Source organism: Tripterygium wilfordii, chromosome 12 (assembly GCF_013401445.1).
Source record: "Tripterygium wilfordii isolate XIE 37 chromosome 12, ASM1340144v1, whole genome shotgun sequence".
NCBI lineage: Eukaryota > Viridiplantae > Streptophyta > Magnoliopsida > Celastrales > Celastraceae > Tripterygium > Tripterygium wilfordii.
In genome coordinates this window covers 3843667-3860508 of record NC_052243.1, presented here as the reverse complement: position 1 = coordinate 3860508, position 16842 = coordinate 3843667, and the positions used below count along the sequence as shown (strand labels likewise).

Sequence of the window (16842 nt, the reverse complement as noted above, 5' to 3'; positions counted from 1 at the left end):
AGTTGAACAAAACAATGTGTGCAGATTAAACATGGCACAAGGAGGCATGGCTTGGCCATAAAACGTGCCCAAAGCGAATCGATTACCCCTCCAAATCAGTTAATTAAGGGCTGTTGTGCAATCTTGGACATTTGGGCTGATTATGGCCCAGCTCAGGCCCTCCTCATCCTTGTTTGGGCGGGCCTATTTGGGCTAATTTTGGCCGCCAAAGTAAATAGAAGTTAGCCAGTTTCGATTCCATGGAAACCATGAAATCATTTCATTTTCAGAGTAAAAACAAGAAACCATGAAATTCGACCGGTATAAAAATGAGAAGCGTCGGTTCTATACATGCAGATGCAGTGGCAAACCGTTACGCAGCCCAACTGCAACTATGCTTCTCAAGGATCCCCTTCTCCTTCTCCCTTACCAGTGCCATCCACGCCAACATGATTGCTTCTGGATTCGAGACCAGATTCTCAACCGTTTGATCGTTATATGTTGCAAACTAGCATATGCATAACACCTGCTCGACGAAATTCCTGAACCAGAAAAAGTTGCAAGAACTACGATCATTTCAGTGTAATCTGCCACTGGGAATCTAAAGCTGGCAAGGGAGATTTTAATTTCTACAATGCAATGATCACGGCTTATTCCCATAATGATGGCGGTCAAGCTGCTGTTGAGCTATTCTGTAATATGACAAGGAAATGATTTTAAGCCTGAAAATTTCACTTTCACGAGTGTGCTTGGTGCTTTGGCTTTTGTCGAGGATGGTGAAAAGCAGTGCCAGAAGATGCATTGTGCCATATTGAAGCAGTGCCAACTTATACGGAGCTAAAAATAAGAATCCTGATGGCTGTTAAATTGGTTAATAGTCAACATTGTGGAGGGCTAAACGGTATGTAAATGTTATTTTTAGTTAGTGCATTCGCGGTTTCAATTCAAAGGCCGGTACTAAGCCAAGTCAGTCGGAGATTAGAGAGAGCCAGAGAGAGAGAGAGGAAAAGAAGAAGAACAGCTTTGCTTTAACGGCCATTCCTTCTCTTCTCTCTTTCTCCCTCGCTTTCTTCCCCTGAACCCTCCACACAGAGAGAGAAAGGGACGAGAAAGGGAGAGAAATAGCCATTTTGCATGATCGCTCAAGCTTTTGTTAAGGTTGTTTTTTTAAGATGGAAATTAGGTTTTGAGAGAAGATAGGATAGGTTAAGAGTTTGGGGGGAAATGGATATGGAGGAGCTAATACATGGGGACACACAGGGATCTCAGGCAAAGCAAGAGAATATTTTGGTTTCGGTTCGGCTGAGGCCCCTGAACGAGAGAGAAATTTCAAGGAACGATATATCGGATTGGGAATGCATCAACAACAACACAATTATTTTCAAACACAGCGTGCCGGAGCGGTCCATGTTCCCAGCTGCCTATACACTTGGTAAGCAAATACTATGTTGATCATTTTGTTAGTTTTTCACTCTCTCTTTTTTTTTTTTGGGTTTTGAACGATTGAAACTGAATTGAATTCAATTATTAGCATTTTTTTTAGATACTGTTGAAATAAAAAGATTAATGTTTGAAAATAAATTTTCCATCAGTCTCTTCTTGAAGCTTTCTCACCCCCTGCCCCACCACCCCACCAAGTTTTACACAGATTACAGAATCACTGACGATCTTCCACTTTTCTGCTGCACCTTTACCTTCGCTTTATTTCTATCAATGAAATGGGGATAGACAAAGTATTTGGGTGTAATTGTCCCACAAAGCAGGTTTATCTGGAAGCAACCAAAGAAGTTGCTCTTTCTGTGGTTGGTGGCATTAATGGTGAGTACCTCCTTCTCTCCTGTCCTGATTTTCCAATTCTATATATTGCATTACTGATATTCCTAAGTTTTCAAATCTCTCCAGCCTGCATTTTCGCATACGGGCAAACAAGTAGTGGAAAGACATACACAATGTTAGGAGTTACTGAATATGCAGTTGAGGATATATATGATTACATAGAGAGGGTAAAAATAATATACAAATTTTTCTTGACATTACCGTTTTAATATATAATTTTAATACTGAAAATACTTCTTTTCTTGATTTATATCTCAGCATAAAGACCGAGAATTTGTGCTAAAAGTCTCTGCCATGGAAATCTACAATGAAGTCGTCAGGGATCTCCTCAGTTCAGATAGTACTCCACTGAGACTCCTGGATGATCCAGAGGTAAACAATGCATATTTTCCCCTTGTCTTCCTTCCCTGCCAGAATATTGTTTTGTGGATGTATGATTAGATGAATCCCGATATTCTTAACAACCATACATCAATTTAACAGAGAGGGACTGTTGTCGAGAAACTTATTGAGGAGACTTTAAGAGACAGTGACCATTTCCGAGAACTCTTATCCATCTGCGCAGGTGAGGGCTCTTTTTTTTAACTTTGACAAGATGATGCTATATCTATATACATACGAAATTGGGTTTTGAATTTTAGTGAATTCCTGCAGCTCAAAGGCAGATAGGAGAGACTTCTCTGAATGAAACCAGCTCCAGATCTCATCAAATATTACGACTAGTATGCATGTCCTTTTAGTGAATGATGCTTCTATTTTCTTTCTACTGAATACTATTACTTATATATTTCTTTTTCTTTCTTCTTTAATTGGTTCATTTTTCGCAGACAGTTGAAAGCTCTTCTCGTGAGTACTTAGGTGCCAAAAATTCTAGCACTCTTGCAGCTAGTTTGGTATAAAACAACTACTCTCCTTTAGATAGTGAGCATCTGCTTGGATGGTTTCTTGAATATTAGTAAAGAATTATAATTTGGGTTTTTGGCGCAGAATTTTGTTGACCTTGCAGGTAGTGAGCGTGCTTCCCAGGCAATGTCAACTGGTGCAAGACTGAAAGAAGGATGTCACATTAATCGCAGTTTACTAACCCTGGGAACTGTAATACGCAAACTAAGGTTGGTCAATCTTGTTTTTTAAGCCGTTTAATTTCTGGTGCTTGCAACATTTTTTAATATGTTTGCACTTCAATGACTTCATGTTTACTATTGATTAAAATATATTGTCTAAGCCCTAAACCTTAAACTCTTTTGTGCTTTTCCTTTATTTTGGAACCTTCCCCCAGCTGTTTGAAAATTTTATTGTTCCCTTGCAAAGAATTATCTTGTGTTTCCCTTTTCTTTTTATTAATATTAATACTTAATTTTTCTAACAATTTACTACTGTGATTGATGCAGCAAGGGGAGAAATGAACACATTCCTTACAGGGACTCCAAGCTAACACGCATCCTCCAAACCTCCTTAGGAGGCAATGCTAGAACAGCCATCATTTGCACTATGAGCCCTGCTCGCAGTCATGTTGAGCAGTCGAGAAATACGCTTTCGTTTGCTATCTGTGCTAAAGAAGTGACTACCAATGCACAGGTCAATGTTGTGATGTCAGATAAGACACTGGTAAAGCAATTGCAAAGCGAATTGGCCAGACTGAATAAGGAGTTGAGGAGCTTAGGATCAACCTCCAAGCCTAAGAGTGATTCTGCTGCATTACTGAGAGAGAAAGAAATTTTAATTGAACAGGTGATGACATTAATAAAGCCATACTAAGTAATTGCACATGTGCACACACTAAAAAGGCACATATTTCATTTGGAAAAAAGGATACAGGTGTCATTAAAGAATGGATCTGCTGCAACCATCTGTTTTGTTGGCTTCCTGGAAATGAGTTGAAGAGTTTACTAGAAATAAATAAAGACCCAACCATGATAAAGGGAAACTTTTTATTCAGGTGGAACTAGTGTTTGCATATATGTATTGTCCAAAATTTGGTGTGAGATTAACAGCTCTCCCGAGAAGGTTCATTATTTATTCCGAGCTTTATACCTAGTCCCAAGAAGTCCCCTTTTTTTGTCTGGTCAATCCAGTATTCCAATCATTTCTTTTAGCTTGACATAGAATTTAGACTTGTTTGGGTTTTTCAAGGCTGTTGTAGTGAAGTGGTGAGGACATGTTTTTAACTGCATGCTACTCATGTTTGAAGGTTTATTCACTTGGCCTTGTTTTACAGATGGATAAAGAGATAAAAGAATTGATTTGGCAACGTGATCTTGCCCTGTCCCGAGTTGAGGATTTGCTAAGAGCAGTTCGAGAGGAGCCAGTTTCAAGAGTAGATGAATATTCAACTGTAGAGTCACAAGATAGAGTCTGCCCTCTCAGTTTAAAGGCCAGTCTTCAACCATGCAACATATCAAATGAGGTTGATGGGCCCAGTGTCCTCTCTCCCAACTGTCAGTACCTAGAGGTTTCTGAGAATCCTGAAGACAACTTTCTGCTGGATGATAGTACTCCAAAGTTTGTTGGCCCTGATCTATGTCAGGGTTGGGAGGAAATGACACAGAGAGAAAGAGAACTATCTGAAGATACTTGCAAAGAAGTTCGATGTATTAAAATTGAAGAATCAAGAATGAACAGGAGAACAGAAGCTGATCTGTCCTTACCTGCTCCTGCTGAAGAAGAGAAACATTTATCCGTAAAAAGGACCATGAATGTGTTATCCTCAGACAAGGAAGAAAATGAAGTAAGCTCTATGAAGTCGGATACTACTTATGAGGCTTTGCAGAAAAAAATTGAGAAGCTGCAGAAGGCCATCAACTATCTTGTTAGTTTTTATCCTCTGCAACAATCTCCTTGTTCGTCTGAATTATCTGTGCCTAGGTTTAGAAGGATGAATTTGAGCAGAAGCAGAAGTTCCCAAGCAGTTCTCATGTCCATTCCATCGTCTCATTGGTCTGAGAAGTTGGAACGAAATGAGAACATACCATCCGCTAGGTTTGAAAAGGACATGATGGAAAGAGAGGGAGGTGTTGACCGCTTGCTGTCTGAATTGAATTGTGGTGTCGAGACTGGAAACTTGTCAACGAAAGATTCTCAAAATTCTATTAGTTTAGCAGAATCGCTTGGCATCAAAGGCTATGGTGCCAAGTCAAGGATGTCCAGAAAGGATTCTCAAAGTTCCATTACTTCAGTGGAATCACAAAGCATTACCGGAAATGATGTATATGATTTTCCTACAACTCATGATTTTACTGCACAACAGAATGAAATGCCTGAAATCCAGTCAGAGAAGCAGTTTGATGGAGATATGGTGAGAAGGACACCTCTCTCTTTCGCTCCACCCTAATTTGATATTAATGTGGTTGTCTTACATTTGTTCCCATGCAAATTATTTCTTGTTGCTTAACAATTGCATTCCTATTCATTTTCTTGTACCTTATATGCAACGATGAGTCACTAGAACCTCATAACCTTTATTTCTTGGTCAATGAGAACACGATTGGAGCATTACGGAATTTATTCCATTCTACTGCATAAAAGATATAATTCTCCAAATATCAGCTTATTTTACTGCACACACTAAAGTTATTCATGTTATGTGCATGATTTTGTTGCCTTTGATGGGATACGTTAAGGAATTTGAATATTTCTTTATGGTTTTCTAGCTTTATTCTTTGACATTTGGTTGTGTGATGTGCTCCATCTATGGTTCTGCTCATCTTTTTATATCTTATCTTATACTTGTAGACTTTGAAGAGTATATACTTGTTACCCACTGTTAAAAAGTAGGTGTTTCTCTCATAATTTAAGTAGACTATTGAACTAAGTAGATTTGTATCTTCTTGTGCGTGTATCACTTTTTGCTACATTTTTTGTATTGATAGATCCTCAACCTCAAGGTATCTAGAAGATAATATTAATCGCTATATTATTCCTTGAAAGTTGGTCAGACAAATTGGATAATATATTAGTTGCGTAGCTTCTCTTTTTTTTTTCTTTTTTTTTTTCCAATTACTGGTCATTCATATATTATTTATCGTTCAGCATGTGATGGTTACTTGTTGTAGGTTCAGGAAGCAGCGCCTCCGACCATCAAGTCCCAAAGCAGAAGCACCAATGCTGATCAAGATGCTAAGCCACTTGCAACGCAAACCTGCTCTGACTGGAGACCTGAATTTGAAAGGCAGAGGAAAGAGATTCTTGAACTATGGGTCGCTTGCAATGTACCTTTGGTTCATAGAACATGTTTCTTCCTGCTCTTCAAAGGTGATTCTTCGGACTTAGTGTACATGGAGGTAGAGCTCCGGAGGTTATCATTTCTCAAGGACACATTTTTCCACCGAACCAAGGCCATGAAAGGTGGTCAAATTGTTACTCCTACCTCGAGGTATGGTTTTTCACAAATAAATGCTTTATCAAAGTTCTCCTGCTGTTAATGACGTGACTTTTTTATGCTTAAATCTTATATACTTTGTTCAATTAAATTAAGCAATATATCAATATTTACCGTCGTATCAGGGTCAATAGTTTCTGAACTTACATGGTGCAGAATGCCGTTTCTTGGAATAAGAAATAATATAGGAAAGTTATGTTAAACTGAACTTAAGAAATGCTATGTCTTCACAGTATGAAGGATCTCAATCGCGAGAGGCAAATGTTGAGCAAGCAATTACAGAAGAAGTTTTCTAGAAAGGAGAGGGAAGGTCTTTACCAAAAGTGGGGTATTGGGTTGAAGACAAGGCAGAGGAGCCTACAGTTGGCACATCGCTTATGGACGGATATAAAAGACCTGAACCATATAAAGGAGAGTGCCTCCCTTGTTTCACAGTTGGTTGGGGTTGTAGAGCCAGGGCAAGTCCCTAAGGAACTATTTGGACTCAGCTTCGTACCTCGCTCCATGAAAAAGAGATCTTACAGCTTGAAATCTAACTTGTCTCTTCTACTATAAATCTATTGGAGGTGGAGAGATCGTTTTGTTGATTAAGTATGTAACCACTTTGATGGCTGCATCATCTCTGTTCAGCATGAAAAGTTAAACATGTGGCTAATACTCTTGATTTTCATATTCATAATGTATATCTTAAGCAATCTTTAGACTTGTAATTCTTTTAGTGACTTGATTTATTCTTCAAGGAAGAATATAATTTGTTAGTTTAGAAGCTTGTGGCATTTTAGCACGGATGTTCTCTGTATTGAAGATTTTGCATACTACAAAAAAATAGAGAGGTTCACTTTCCACGTCAGATTGGTTGATATATAAGTAAAGTTCTTATACCTCTCACACATGAATACGTTTTCTAAGCCTAAAAACCAATGACAACAACACATGAAAAACTTTTAGCAGACCTATGGCCCATAACGGACCATATTCTTGATGTATTTGAACTTGAGCTTTCTATAACATATCATACTAAACGCATCAGATTCAAATTCAACTATATGAAGACGAATCAAATGAGAGAACCCTTACTATCAAAGTTGGTATGTACAGAATATAGTCTATTCAGTAGTTTGAAATCATCTACTTATGACTTGAGGAGTTGTGCCTTAGTAATTTTCCATCCTGAATTGGAACCAGACATCTCGTATCGTGTTGTGTAGGTTTTAGTGTTTGAGGCATTGTTCTCTGGCTGAACCACATCAGTGAACTGGGTAGACTCCTCAATGGTTGCTTCCACCACGGCATGCCGCCCATCCTCTAAGACAGTCACACTGTCAATGCTCAAGTTCAACAAACTGTGATCTAATACCATACCTAGTCGGGCAATTTCAGCAGCTCTCTCCGTCCACGCCTTTAGCATCTGATCATCTAAAACCTGCAGTTATACCAGAAATAAGTTTACTTGGCAAAGTAATAAGCAGCTAATATTCTCAAAAGCATTACAATGAAGTTATAACCAAATGTCAACAAAACACCCTTTAACTGGTTTTGACTTGTCTACTTTCTGGAAATAAGGAGCGGAGGGGATCGGAATTATGGATGCATTAGAAAGAGGAATCTTCCTACCTCAGGCAATTTTCCTAAACAATGATCGGATCCAAAAGCCTGCGATTTTATGCGCTGCCACTTGCGAACTATGCCTTCTGCAATTTGAGCATCCATTCTTGATAACTCCTCCGTAGAATTCTCATTCTCTGGTGACCCTGCATCGTGACATTAATAAGTAACTAGGCTGTAGCGACACACAACATGAACATATGAGAGATGATATGACACGGTCATAGCAGTATGGAAAATCTAAAATAAAATGGCAAAAACACTATATCAGATAGCAGTATGGCAAATCTAAAATAAGACACAATATCAGCACAGTAATATTTGCTGAGTTATGAAGCCAACACAGGTTTTCGTCAAGTTGATAATGTTGCATATGTATCATTAGATCATACCTGCATTGATGATATCATATGCCATCGCTGACCCACTTTCTCGTCGTGGAGTCAATGAGCTCTTCCTGGCTGGTATATACTTCAAACCAACCAAAGTAATCAGTCCAATTGCCACACCAGCGCACATGATCTTCACACTTGCATCTTTTATTTTGTCAGTAATTACTTCTTCATCACTATTCGCCTCGGAAGAGTTATTTCCAGAAATCTCAATCATGGTGGTCAAACCATCTTGATCAGGTTTTTTGTCAGTCTCTCCACCTTTAACGGCAGAAACAGAACTATTCACCGGACCATCTTCTTGGTGTCCTGCACTCTTGTCTCTATAGCCTGCAAGAAACACTTTCTGCAAGGTCTCAATTGCACTTGCCTTCACATGATCAAGGACTGCAGTTGCCTCGGCCCCAATCCTCACTATAGCTGCGGCAGCAGCTAAGGGCGAACCACCAACTCCCTCTAATCTTTCTAAATATACCAATACAGTAGGATCATCATAGTAGTCTCCAAGCTTGAACTGGATATCTTCGGTATCCCTAAATCTAGGAAAAACAACCTCCATAAGCCACGTCTCCAACAATGTACAAAGCCCAGGAAGATCATTGTCGTCGTCGTCATCCTTTGAGTTCTCAAAAACAAAGTTAGCTATTGAAATATTTCTGTAAGGTGAGTTTTCACTGTCTAAGCCCAACCATGAACGACACTCATCCAGCTTTCCTACAAGCAATGAACAAAGACCCCTCTCCAATGCAAAACCTGTCTCACGGTTGTCTTCAGGGGTATATGCAGAGGGAGAACCATCTATAGTTGTCATCTTAGACTGCTGAAGCTGTCGAAACAGATTATCAGCATCTTGGATGAGATGAGGTTTTTTACCTACAAAGGCTTGGGCAACTAGGGCAACAGCTACCCCATAAACTTCGAAGTTTTCTGCAGGAATATTACTTGGTGTGGCTGCAAATAGATCAACCTTGGTCGAGAAAAGAACATAAACAACAGAATATATAAGGAAAGAACATTATTCGACAGTAACTTGCAAGCAAAATAGAGCAAAGGTAGGCTGCAAGATAACATTCTATCATACCTGCTCAGCTGCAGTCATCCGTAAGAAAGCCTCATTCATGAAAGCTTCACGGGTGAATCCTCCAGCAACTGCAGCTGCACCCCCTCCTCCAACAGCCCACAAAATGTTGCGCACCCCACGGAGACCCTCCTCCCTCTTTGTGCGGAATTCATCACCAAGTGGTAAGGCTAGAAGTTCCAGAACACAACGAGGAGTGACATCTTCCAATGTCTCATCAATCTGTGCTTGTAAATCTGGCGCAAGGCTACTGGCCCCTTCCTCCTACATGATCAAATGAGTATATAATAAGCACAGAGGCCAATTACGTGAGTCCGTACTTTACGCAAAGAACATGGTTTGAAACATCCAAGTTTGCATAAAACCCAAGCAGGAGAGAGTATGAAGGGATGAGGAAAACCTAAAAAGACATGGCTTGAAGTAGTAAGAAAGGATATGGATTCAATAGGAATTGATCTTAGATAGAAATGAATGGCGAAAATGAATATACATAGTGAATTTCCATTGATTTTCTCATAAACTCATGTAACCAACCCAGAACTTTTGGGATAAAAGCTCAGATGATGATGATGATTTACCAACCAATTTTTCTCCGAAACTTGAGGAGTAATTGGCATACATGGTTCCTTTAGTAACTGTATACCACAAAGCACCTTAAAATACCAGCACTACTTTATTTAGAAGAAATTTAAGCTCGTATGAAAAGAATACTCTTGGTACAAATTTGCTATTCTAAATAAGCGAAAAGGCATAATGCAGTACCTGCAAGAGCTTCAAAGCTCTCTCAAGCAGCTCGCAACCTCTAATAAAATCCGGAGGGTTCATTGCCATAGCATCCCTTGACATGTCGACATAAGCGAGAGCCATAGCAAGCACAACATCTTGCTTGAAACACTTGGGCAGTCTCTCTCTTAGTAAGCTCTGTCCAATCTGAAGAACCACCTCAGACTGCCCAGCTTCTTGTAGCACACACAAAGCCCCAGGAACCTACAACTCCACAAAACTCACCCAAAATCAATCTAATTTCCGTTTCTTGTCCTCACCTTTCTCAGTAATCAAACAGAGCATGAAAATGAAAAACGAATTACCTTATCCCAGGGAACTTGAGTGACAATGGTTTCACGCTCATCATCAAGGAGGCCTCGATTGTATTCACGTCGAGATGTAGGGTCGACTAGGGTTTCACAGGCGGCTTGGAGAATCTGTCTCCGGCTGATCAATGCGTCTTGACTGAAGCCATACTGAGGCGGCTTAGAAACCCTAGTATCGTAAGCTCTCTTGATACCATCTCCCAAGAAGTGAGTCTCAGCTCCTAGCACATGATAAAAGTCGATCGGAATAGACACGTGGCGTTCAGGAGGGGATAGTGTAGGAGGAGGGATAGGGGGAGAGAGAGTGGTGGTGGTGGTGGAGAGAGAGTGGTGGAGGTCAGAGTCGTTAGTGTTGGTGGTGGTGAGGAATTCGAAGTCGCCGAGGAGTCGCTCGGCCCATTTGCTGGCGGAGCATGTGGTGGTGGAAAGGAGTTTGGGGGGCTTTCTTGGGTAAGGCGATGGGGCAATCGTAGGAGTAGAGTGACCAACACCTATGTGTCCAAAGCTTTCCATTGAATTTTCCGAGTAATCTTCTGAAATCCGAAACCCTTCACTGCTCTTTCAGTAACTTATTTCTGATTTTGAAAAATGGAAATTCAAATGACTTGCAAAACAGATTTGAGATTTTAAGCATTAAGAAATGATAATTCAAAAATGATAATAATTCTCATGTAATCCGTGTATGAAATATGGATCATCCTGATAATGGGCTTTGGGCTTAACTTAATAGAAGCCCAGTGGAGGCCCAATACAAACATGAACCTTCCCACAAGTCAATCTGGTAGTTTACCTGCCATTGGCCCATATCATTTGTATGATAGTACTATTTTCATTTCCGTGGTCTATTTTTTTCCTTTTCCTTTTCCTTTTCCTTTTTGATATGAAATAAGTTTTTTTAACCGAGAACCACATCATCTTTAGACATTGATATAGACCTAAACTCTGGTCTTCACTTTATCATCGCATACAAAAAAACTTCTCACCTGACGGTTGGTCAAAATAGGTCAAAACCCAACTCACACATACACAAATTTTTACTTGACAAAAGATTAAGTTATAAAGTTGGGTTAAAACTAAGTTCGTGGACACAAACTTAGGATTGTCTAAGTCATGATACAATTTGACCCAAAAGTCACCACTTGTGGACTAGACTCTCATCTGATGGGAAGCGAGAAACACATCCAGTCAATTTTTGTTTTTGAGAAGGAAAATTTCACTAGAAAGAAAGAACTACAAAGCTTAGTGCCGGTCCCTTAGAACAAGGGCATCAACTTGCAGTGGGCACTCAGCCCTCCAAATCAACCTCCCACTTACATTTTTTGCCATACGGGCAAGACTATGAGCCATCGCATTACTGTCACGAGGTACATGGTTACACAGCACAATACCAAGGCTAGACATTAACGATTTGTTACATTCCCACTATTTTCCTTTTAACAATTATGGACGTATCCTCTCGTTTGTAATGTCAAAAACTCAAAATTGTCAATATTAAGAAGCCAAATTCTCACCTGTTTGTAAAAAGCTTGTCACAGTTAATATAACCAAGAAAAAGGCAGAGTCAAATTATGAGTCATTGAACTGGGGGTAAATTTGCTTGTTCTTAAACTCAAAAATCACTAAAATACAGATCACCTCTTTTCTTTAAATTAATCATTCTTTCCTTTTTTTTTGTTTGAATCTACATTGTAATAGAGATGATACAAATTCTTGTACAAGGAAAGAACATATGAATATGCAAGTAACTGTACTTAAAAATGGAATTTAAATTATACATAAAAGTAACATGGAACTCTTATTCTTCTATAGAGATGTCAAACCTTCAGGAAGGGACTCCTTATCAGGGTCAGGTGAGAGAAACCTCCGGCAAGCATATAACATGGCTGAATGGAACCCATTTGGGTTGTCTATGAACACAAAATGCCCACCCTGCAAATATGACATAAAAAGATCCATTGCTACATGAGAATATGCATGTGGTTGTTAGGATGTGCAAGTACGCATGTGTATGGTGTATGTAGTGTGTATATTAGTATATATACAGAGTGAGGGAAAGAGACCAACCCGGGGAACCCTAATAATTTCACATGGGACCTTCATATCCTTGCGAGCTTCTTCAGCCCCTTGATAGTTCATCCAATCATCAAATCCGTATATAAAAGTGGTCGGCACTTTCCAATCCGATGCACTGTGGATAAATAGGGGAATTATTCAGAATTTTAATACGGAGCAAATTCAAAGATTTCAATAAGGCAAATAGGCTTCCATTTTCACTTGCCTTAAATAAGCCATGCACAAATTAATACACAGGAATATCGGTGGAAGCTAGAATATGACAATACTTCTTGGACAACCAGTTAAGAAGACAATCACTCATCACTAGAAAGAGAAAAATAGCAATCATAATTAGTAGTTTGTTTTTTTTTGAGCCAATCTCCAAATCCTTGTGGGCTAGAGCGTGAAATACTGTTAGCAATATTCAAAAGAGATCTGTATATCTAAATGTTTAATGAAGCATTTCAATTTCAGGGAGTTTTTGCAGACTTTTCTTTAAAACGACGATCATCTTCGCACTATCAGTCAAGAAGGGCCTTCTCAACCAAAATAATTGTTTTAAGTCTTAAGAAGAGGCCGCCAGAGGATCCGAATGATAAAAAGCACCAGAATAATTGTAAAATCTTTTGCACCATTTAAACCAAATATCACTCTAGAGAGAGCCACATTAATGATACTCTAAATGGGGAAAGAACAGTTCTTCATTTCACATAAGCAGCTCAAAGGTAAAAATGCATTTTGTTCTCACACAATTAAATGAAGAGAGACAGGTAAATTTTTCTGCACTATCTTACTCACTTTATATCAACAACTAGGGAGTTCACTAAATTAATTCACATCAAAGACAGAGAAGGCAGTTTGATGCACCAAGTAAAGAACTACAAAGTTAAGAAGGATCGTCAAACCTGTTCAGAAGGGGTGATCGAGCAAGTGCTCCAAAGGCGAATATGTGTTTCAGGCACAGCTCTCCACTAGCTTTTGCTGCTATGGTATGGTAGGCATAATCTTCAAGTAAAAATAAACTATTAGATATCTGACTGCAGACTGTAGTTGTGCTACAAACCAAGTTCTTAAGCTACCTGTTAGCAATCTAGTCTCCTCCTCCGTCAATACTTCCCCGGTTGAATATGACCCAAATCTAGCACTGGTATACCTGCGCACCAAATCCGGACCCCAAGGACCAACACCTCTGAATAACAAGGATGTCCAAGATATGAGAATCTAACAAAACAGAACATTATTTGCCAAGGTGGACCACCAGAACCACATCCTCTAATTGACACTGAGAAACAAGGAGAAATCATACCAGAAATAGAACAGGCATGTACAAATGACAGCTGAAGCAATGTGCGGACCTATTTCAAGCAATTTTCAAAAATCTTCTTTTTTTCTACTAAATAAATTAAAGCCCAAAACCAAGCTCTATGCTGAAAATAGAACAACAGACAGAAAAATGGCTAGTGAAGTACAACTGCGACTCTTTTGGCATGCAGGACAGACTGATGTTGTGAGTAGTGGGTTTGAGCGACAAAACAATGAGATGTGATGTCTAAGCTTCTAACATATGAGAATGCCCATTAGAAGATAAAGCTATCTAATAGGAAACAAAGAATAAAAAGACATGGCTTACGCAGAATGAATGGCACGTACATATAGAAATGCATGAAATATAACGATTTAAAACTATTAAAAAATCAGACTACAGATCACCACACCATCTAGACTACTGTTCTTAAAAAATATAACAGTGATAAAAAAGGATGTGTACCGAATGATCTTTTGTGGAGTGAAGTTAGATTCCCATAAGTGTCTTATAATTGCTCCTTTCCATGTTGATTGGAAGCGTGCAATCCGCATGGATGAGCCATCTGATTCTGGTGTAAATCCAGCAGGTCCCACTAAAATCAAGTGCCGAACATGCTCAGGATGCTGTAAAATATTAGAAAAGACATAAGAAATGCTAAAATGCCATTATTTAAATTTAACAACTTGCAATGGTAATTGGCAAGTAATCACCTTCAGAGCATATTTAGCTGCAACATAGCCTCCAAAAGAATGCCCAAGTAATATGAAATTACTCAAGTTTTTTGCTCTTCGCCATGCCTCAAAAGAATCAATAAACCATGCTTCAGTTTCTGCATTATTAGATCAGTGAAAAAAATGTCCTGTGATACGTGGTCTAATGGCACATAAGTAGCAAGGGAATTTTTTCCAAAAATATGCATGCTGCTCATTAAATAACTATATGAGAATATAGATGATTTAATGCTTAGCTATAAACTAACCTTCAGTGCTTTTACACGTAAAATCGGGCCTACTTGATCCCCCCCAACTGCAAAACAAAAAAAGAAAAAAAAATAAAAATGAAGCATGCCACCATATATGCATTAAACAGATTTTATTATCCTTACGATAACACTTCACATAAACAATCAGCCATTCTCCATAATGCCTGATACTCTCAAAAACATTGTAAAAAAAAACTTAAAATAGCAAACACAAATATTCATAAAATTGTGGACATGTTAGTCAAATATAGTAGTGGAATGGAAGGGATCATACAACTATCTTCTCCAATTCTTGAAAATTTTGTTATTCACTGCTATGATATTAGAAAACACGAGATTCTTAGTGCAATTTGTTCGACAAATTCCTACCTCTGTCTATCAAAAGAAGTTTGGATTTTTCAAAACTCCATGAACGTGCAGAAGAGAAATGTTGTCGACTTCTTAAGAGTTAAGTTTCTGTTCAATAAGCCCAACTTGTCTATTCCAAACAGAAGCATTAGACACCTTGTCAGCCAAGGAAGGTCAGCTTTGCGCATCAAATAACCAAGCTAAAACCCTCTTCGGTAACACAAACCCCTAAATGGCTGATTCAGCAGCAAGCAGCAGCTTAAAAAGTATATTACATTGAGCATGCTACATATACTCCACGAATACATTTCATAACAACTACTCTTGTAAGGTCAACTCTCTGAATTTTAATGTAGTTAAAACTCAGAAAATGTAGTTAAAACTATAAAGTCAGAAGAAGAAGAAAGTAAGTAATTATAGGAGATACAGTATATAAAATTAACCAAACAATCAAACATGTCCAACAGTAAATAATGAGAATAAGGAGCACACCCAAGCTGATCAATAGCAATGATCTTGAAACGAGAGGCAAGAGCATCAAAATTTCTGAAGAAGAATCCCTGAGAAGCCGCATATCCATGAACCATCACAAGAGTAGGAGAATCATCCTTCGCATCAAAGGTAACCGTGTTAATGAACCTCGGCTCATCACTCGCAGAACGAAACCACCGGACTTTGGATTTCGGTGGAGCAGACCCTATATTAACTTGTTCTTGCACATACGGAGTCCTGAAAATCAATCGTGTATCACATATCCCACCAATTAGACATTCGAAAACACAATCAATTCATACATCGTTTTCTCAATTAGGGTTCCTATTATCTTGAAATAATGGGAGCACACAAAATCGTCCACAATTGGATACTGGAAGGTAGGCAGAGAGGAGATAAATAAATACTTGATTATGGAGAGGAGTCGTTTCTCGGCGGCGATGATGTGATCGGTAGAAGTAGGAATCCAACGGAGAATCGAAGGCCATAACGATTTGGTCTTCGCCCGCGCAGATGATGAACCAACCTCTGTCTTGCTAATCTCCTCGGCCATTCTCGATATTAAGCTCTGAAAACGAGGGTGAGGCATGCACAGAGCAAAAGCTTTGGCATCAATAACGCAGAAATTCACGCAAGTAGATAATATAATATCAATGGAAATTCGCGCCACGCAACGAGAAGGATTTTTCTGCGTTTAATAATATTTTTGGACTTTGAATTGAATGATACAGAAAGTCTTAAAGAAGAAGAAGACGGCGTCTCTGATTCGCGCTACCGAAGAAAGTGCTTGGAGGCAGAATTTAACGGATATGGTAATAAAGCTAAATAACCGTTATGAAGTTGTGATACGGGGAAACGGCATCATTGAGAAGCTTGAGTGAAAAGAAACTCATTACGTTCCACATGACCTCACGTTGGAGTCAAAGTCATACTGGGTGAGCCACTGAGCCAAGAGCATACACAATTCTTAATACTTTTTGTCCTTTACACGTTCAAATGGGCGTAAACTTGGTACATCCAATATGGGCGTACAATTGCCGATTGCGTGATTCACGACGACAGTATTACTCTTTGTTAGAATTGAATCCAAACCCTCTAGGGTCCATACTATTTGATCCCAGAGAAATTTATCACCCCTTACAATATTCAAATCCAATCCTGATGGACATACACTATTTTTATCACTACACCAATAACTCAAGTGTGCATCGTATAATTCTTATGGTTGAATAGGTTTATCATCATACAATTGATACCTTTAGATCAGAGCATGTGAATAGAAATCCAGAGACACGCTAAT

General features: G+C 38.9%; 3 protein-coding genes across 4 annotated transcripts; 1 reads left to right on the top strand and 2 right to left on the bottom strand.

The window, feature by feature from the left end:
- The first annotated feature begins 280 nt into the window (after positions 1–280).
- LOC120010833 (kinesin-like protein KIN-7E) lies at positions 281–6962 on the top strand. 2 transcript variants are annotated; one of them, XM_038861717.1, is made up of 12 exons: positions 281–1411; positions 1708–1797; positions 1882–1982; positions 2074–2187; positions 2299–2380; positions 2470–2537; positions 2643–2708; positions 2803–2927; positions 3207–3546; positions 4034–5110; positions 5874–6187; positions 6427–6962. In XM_038861717.1, exons 1-12 carry the CDS (start codon positions 1204–1206, stop codon positions 6746–6748), a joined length of 2907 nt encoding a protein of 968 aa, XP_038717645.1. In that variant the 5' UTR covers positions 281–1203; the 3' UTR covers positions 6749–6962. The 2 variants fall into 2 exon arrangements, with proteins under 2 accessions (XP_038717645.1, XP_038717644.1); XM_038861716.1 differs by having other exon boundaries at positions 5868–6187.
- Positions 6963–7135: 173 nt separating this feature from the next.
- On the bottom strand, positions 7136–10921 carry LOC120010834 (protein ACCUMULATION AND REPLICATION OF CHLOROPLASTS 6, chloroplastic). The gene is made up of 6 exons (XM_038861718.1): positions 10357–10921; positions 10031–10255; positions 9272–9532; positions 8191–9157; positions 7808–7944; positions 7136–7616 (listed from the first exon to the last, which is right to left on the bottom strand). The coding sequence occupies exons 1-6, from the start codon at positions 10870–10872 to the stop codon at positions 7326–7328; spliced, it is 2397 nt and encodes a 798-aa protein (XP_038717646.1). The 5' UTR covers positions 10873–10921; the 3' UTR covers positions 7136–7325.
- Positions 10922–11941: 1020 nt separating this feature from the next.
- Positions 11942–16230, bottom strand: LOC120011457 (probable 1-acylglycerol-3-phosphate O-acyltransferase). Its single transcript, XM_038862576.1, has 9 exons — positions 15950–16230; positions 15543–15779; positions 14700–14746; positions 14431–14549; positions 14183–14343; positions 13494–13603; positions 13320–13419; positions 12424–12547; positions 11942–12288 (listed from the first exon to the last, which is right to left on the bottom strand). Exons 1-9 carry the CDS (start codon positions 16129–16131, stop codon positions 12163–12165), a joined length of 1206 nt encoding a protein of 401 aa, XP_038718504.1. The 5' UTR covers positions 16132–16230; the 3' UTR covers positions 11942–12162.
- Between the last annotated feature and the right edge of the window lie 612 nt (positions 16231–16842).